Source organism: Patiria miniata, unplaced genomic scaffold (genome assembly GCF_015706575.1).
Source record: "Patiria miniata isolate m_02_andy unplaced genomic scaffold, ASM1570657v1 HiC_scaffold_24, whole genome shotgun sequence".
Lineage (NCBI taxonomy): Eukaryota > Metazoa > Echinodermata > Asteroidea > Valvatida > Asterinidae > Patiria > Patiria miniata.
Window position 1 is genome coordinate 9,062,890 of NW_024037063.1, and position 6,000 is coordinate 9,068,889.

General features: G+C 40.8%; 1 protein-coding gene across 1 annotated transcript in view; it reads left to right on the plus strand.

The window, feature by feature from the left end:
- Positions 1 to 4,145, plus strand: part of LOC119731896 — a 41,691-nt gene extending 37,546 nt beyond the window's left edge. The window contains exons 16-17 of the mRNA XM_038205183.1: positions 2,569 to 2,622; positions 3,865 to 4,145. Of these exons, the coding sequence (XP_038061111.1) occupies positions 2,569 to 2,622; positions 3,865 to 4,145 (335 nt within the window). The remainder of the gene's footprint in view (positions 1 to 2,568; positions 2,623 to 3,864) is intronic.
- The last annotated feature ends 1,855 nt before the right edge of the window (positions 4,146 to 6,000 follow it).

The window sequence follows — 6,000 nt, forward strand, 5'->3', positions numbered from 1 at the left end:
CACGTGTCGACGGATAATGTAACTATACTACAAGATAACTGTATCCGATAATCTATCACCACCGAACGGATACTGTATCAACAGATAAAGTATCAAAAATCAACCGATAATGTATCAGTATGGGGAAAAGGTGTACACAAATGTTTGTTTTATGTCCGATTATCCCGCCCCACTTTTTGACCGGGGAGAGGGGTCTGGGCTATTGGATCACCCCATCCCATTATTTCGTATTTAGAGAAAAAAGGCAGATTTTGAGGTATTTTTCAAACTTTCCAACCGCCGAAATGTATTAAATAGTACTGAGAAAGGGAGAAAAAGTACAAAAAGCTTGAAATGCGCTGATACATCTGTATCATGTACAGCGCCCCCAATGTCATGTGGTCTCCAGCAAGCCCCCCCCCCCCCTCTCTTGTTGAATTTCACGGCCGGGATTTTTTTTTTTTTTAGCTATCCCTCATCTCCCAGTCCCCGGCACAGATTTATGCTACTGTTGCAGGGGCGGATCCAGGAATTTTCACAGGGGGGGGTGTCTCATCAGCAAAAAAATCTGAAAATTTGCACAGGTTTTTTTCTCCGGGCCACACTTGGCCTCCGTAAAAATCAAAAACTGGGGGAAGGGGTACCATATTTCAACGATCCGACGATCCGACGATTATTAACACTGGATTACAAAATGGTGTACAAATACCCCCTATCTAAGCTGCCTCCGTCCGTATTTTGAACATGCGGACATTATACCAGTATAATTTTTTTGGGTGTCACAGCGGCGGGGGGGGGGGGGGGGGGGGTTCGCATTTTTTTTAGGAATTTGTATGAACATTTTTTTTGGGGGGGACACAGCTGGGGGGGGGAGCGTTGACCCCCCTGGATCTGCGCCTGTGTTGGCCTCAAGGAAGCGGCAAGCTCGTGACGTTTGGACTGCAAACTGTGTGGGTTCAACAAACTGAAGACAGTGGGTGGACAAATAACAACGGACGTCACATGCGAACGGTGCCCCCCCCCCCTTAAACAGTAATATAGTATTATTATACAGTAATATAGTGTACATGATTGTAGGTTTCTATCAGCGCTCCCCGTTGAAAATATGGCACGAGCCCCTCCCACCCCTCCCCCTCCCCCTCACCCCCCCCCCACCACCACTCAATGAGCAGTAATGCTGTGATTGTGCCCTTTTAAAATCTGTAAGAAACAAAAATCGACTTGGGTCGACAAGCGACTCATGTAGCTTGATCGCATCTAGACTATGTTCCCTTTAAGGACGATTGCCGCCTAAATCCCAACGAATTGTTAATCTTTTTACATTGTATCTTTTGTGACAGCTCAAGTTACACGATCATTTTAGATGGTAGTTTTGCTATACACATGCCTCGCCACTCGTGTGTGTTCTCGGTTCATCCACTGCATATTTTGAATGATGTAAAGTTAGCTGGGAGACCATCGCAAGTTAAATTGTACGTATGCGTGCGCCGACGTTGCCTGACGCTCATGCGAAGACGCTGCGGCTAATAGCCTTGGCACATTCTCGAAGTGGTGTGAAACTTTGCGCGCGAACCAGTACAGTACAGTACGCACATGCTGTGTCCCGTTAATTGATCTCCATACGGAGATCAATGGTCCCGTACGTCAATGGGGCTCTCAAAAGTGGTAAAACGCGCCCTCTTGGTGGGAGCACTTAGCCCATACGAAGGCCAAGGGTCCGGAGAAAAGAACTTGTCCACATTTCGGCGCGGATGTGCGAGTGCGGTTACCCCCCCCCCACACACACACACCGACATCAAAAGCTGGATACGCCACTAGCCTAGGCCCACTTGGAAGTAGAGCGTCTCCAAACCAGAGCAATTCCCTATCTCCCAAATTCAAAAAAAAATATTCTTAATGATAAACTTTCCCGAGTGGGGATTCATTATAGTAAAGGCACTTATTAGACTTTAATTAATTTGCAATATTTCCACCTTTTCCCAATACTGATACATTATCGGTTGATTTTTGATACATTATCGGTTGATACAGTATCCGTTCGGTGGTGATACATTACCGGATACAGTTATTTTGTAGTTACATTATCCGTCGACACATGATACATTATCGGATACAAATTTTACTACACTATCAGTCAATTTTTGCTACATTATCGGTTAGTGATACAATATCGGTCAATTTGTGATACATTATCGGTTGGTGATACGTTATCCGTTGGTTACTACATTATCAGTTGTAACAGGCGTTCAACTTTAGTTGCCGTTTTCTCCGATTGCTAGTTTTTACTGGTATGTAGTTGGGTATTACTTCGTGGTGTCAGGCAAATCTTAAAAAAAGGGGCACTCTTTACAAATAATGGGGGGGGGGGGATGTTAAGCCCCAATAAAAAAAGGGCAATTGAATAGAAAAGGGCAGTCTTTACAAACTATTGGGGTGGGGGAAATACCCCCCTAACACCCCCACCCCTACCCCCCGCTGGCTACGCCTATGCTATATGTTTGGTACAGTTCATTGATTTAAATGGTTTGCTTTGTGGAAAACGACGACAAGCAATCGAGCCTATTTCTATCATTCTCTTTTTTTTTGCAGAACCACGTTTAGATGACAAAACTCTGGCGGCAGTCGCCAAGAGACTCGGTGCAGGTTGGGCAACACTGGCAGTTGAGCTGAGCTTTACGATGGTAGAGGTTCAGACTGTCGAGAAAAATAACGAAAACAATATCGAAAGGCAAAGTCTGGAAATGCTTGTAACATGGAAACAAACCCAATCCACCCGTGTTGAAGAGCAGATAACCACGTTGTGCACAGCATTGAAGAACATCGGAAGAGCAGATATAGCCGCATTTCTGCACGGGTAAATAGGCCTACGTGTCTTTGCTAATGTGTAATATAAATGGAATTAAAGAACGACATTACTTGCAAAAACTCGTTTTCAGTAAAATTACAATGGGTACAATCAGGCCATAATTATATACATGTATGCTCTAAACCCATTTATTGGGTTTTTGTAAGCGGTTGCACGTCTATGACTGTATACTCTAATGGCAATGAAACCGCAACAAATCATGTAACCTTGTGTTTTCCTTAGAAAAAAAGCAACAAATAATATAGAAAGCAGTATTTGAATTTTCTTTTTGATTTACATTAAAAGAAAAAATTCCTTGGAATACGTGATCCACAATTCCAGGAGACCACTGAATCAGGTATTAATTTGTGACTTATTTACTGCTTATTTACAAACTTTGAATTTGTGTTCCCCGTGCTCTTCAACAAATTCGATTTTTCTATTGACACATTTCCAAAGACTATGTTTTACTCCAACCAAAAAAAATTTAATGTTTTAATTTCAATACCAACAAGGAATTTCTGATTAAGGCAGCATGGATTAAGTCGGAACGCGTCTGGACCCGTTCGCACCAGTCCGGACGCGCTCCTCTGAGTTCCAAGCCGAACAAAAGATGTTTTGGAAGCAGTGGGGCTCACTGGGACTCAGTTGCACGCAAAGGAATGCAAATGTAAAGCTATAATTTTCCTCCTTTTGTTAGTGACTTCTCAGTTGCATGCCTGATACATATACACTGTACAAGGGTGGCTTAATTTGTGTTGATAAAATATTCTGAAACTGCTTTATTTTGCTATCAGTGTAGAAGTGAGTATCAGGCAGAGTTTGGATCCATTGATGATAGTAACTTTTTTCCGTACTGCCACATTAGCAAGCTAGGTCTATTTAGGGTCAACGGATGATGCACTCATCAGGGACTTTGCACATGCCTCGAGATTTCTCTTATCATTCGGACCCTTTTCACCCGCACCCCGTTCTTCATTGCCTTTCTCTATATTTGTGGTAATGTTCATTGATTTAAATGGTTTGCTTTGTGGAAACAGAGGACAAGCAACCGTTTAACGACATCCACATGAGAGAGATAGCCAACGAGCTCGGCAAAAACTGGGAGAAATTGGCCACTTACCTGCATTTCACACAAGACGACACGTACAAGTTTGTGACAAACTCGCAAACTGGTGTCGATGGTGCGATTTTCGACATGCTTACAACATGGAAGCAGAGGTTCAAGGGAGGAGAAGTGATGAAGATGAAAAAAGAAATGGCGGAGGCACTTGAATCGATTGATAACTATGTATTGGCTGAGAAGGCGCGGAATTACTAAGACAACAGCCAGCCCTACATTTGTAGTGCAGGTAGTGTGCAGTGGAGAGCAGGATTCAAGGGGTTGCTTGAGGTAGGCTAACTATACCCCCACCTCCACAATCAGTATGACTAATGTTGATTATTTACACACAGTTTTAATGGATAATCGGCCCTTTTTTTTAATTGTACAGAAAGAATACGGCCATACAACATTGCACATCTTAATTAAGTTTAATGGTTAGATGCTTTAGTGTCTCTATGCATCGACTTCAACACCCCAACCACCTCTTCCACTGGACTGCAGTTAGGGTTGGGGTGGGGTTTCAACTTCCACCCTCCGCCGTTCCCCTGCCCCTCCCTCCTCTGGTGGAAGGAGGCTGAAGCCAGTAGTGTAGTGCGTTGCTGTATTATCCGTGGGTTACCTACTTGACAGTAGTGTATATCTTAAAAAGTTACAACAAGTGAGTCAAGGTTTTATTTATTCTCATAAATAAATCTCATTTGGCTCATTGCAGTATGAGTATGAAGTTTCCCTAGTTATCAACACACATTTGTGTCCTTTGGTACAGCCGTAGTGTATATTATTGTTTCCTGCCCCGTACTTAAATCACACCTTTTCTGCTTAGGCAGAAAGGCAGACGTCCACTTTTCGTCCCCCATACTTTACTGTGCCGAAACATTTTACGATCTTGTGAATTATTGGTTTGATGTGTATGAATGAAATCAAATATTGAGAAGACAAACTTCAAAATGATATCATTTTAATTCTTATCTTGAAACATTCCTATTTCCTTGTAACTAACTTGTAACACTGAAGAATTGTTGTAGAAGAACCTTACGAGTTAAGAGTACAACAAATATGAATCGACATATTTTAACAAATAATTTGGGATGACTGTATAATATTACACAGTCTATTGCATTTAATATGCCATGCTGCCAAATGTAACATTTAGATATTGCTTTTGAAGCCGTTATCAAATGGCTATGACCAGCTGCAGTGAGCTGTAAAGGATGGTGTGCCTTAACTGTGCAGAAACATATTTTAATTCACGATATATGGTGAATGTGTTTCATTTTTAGATGTGTGCGCATGAAATCAAATAACTATTGAGAAAACAAAGTTAACCTCTAAATGATGTTAATTCAACCTTAACTTGGAACATTCCTGTAATCTTTGTTACTAACTCAATCTCAATCAAACTGAACATTTGCACTGTAATACTAACAGTGTTGTGGAAGTGCCTTGGGAGTTACGAGTACAAGAAATGAATCAACATATTTTAAAACAAATTTTGGATGTCTGTTTAATATTAGACAGTTTAATGAAATTAGTATGTCATACTGTCAACTGTAATTCACATATTGCTTTTAAAGCTGTTTTAGAAAGGTATATCACTATAGCATGTTGTAAGGATGGTGTGTATAATTGTATGCATACACATATTTTACGATATATCTGGTGAATTATTGTTTTGATGTATGCGTATAAAATCAAATATCAGAATAATCAGGAGACAAACTTATTCTTAATTTGACGTCATTATAATACTTATCTTGGAACACTCCTTTTATCTTTGCAACAAACTTCATCAAACTTCGAAGATTTTCACTGTAATTCAACAGTGTTGTAAAAGTGCCTTAGGAGTTTGGAGTACAAACAAATGAATCCACATATTTCACAAATAATTTTGGATGTCTGTTTAATATTATAGTGTGAAATGTATGACTGAAACAATTGTCTGGATGTAAGCTGAACTCACTATTGTGTATTTTTTTCCATCAAAAAATAGAAAGAGTTCTTTAACAAATCACAATGAGCTCAGTAACCGTTTACAAACCCAATTTCAACTGGAAACCTGCCCAAGTAATCA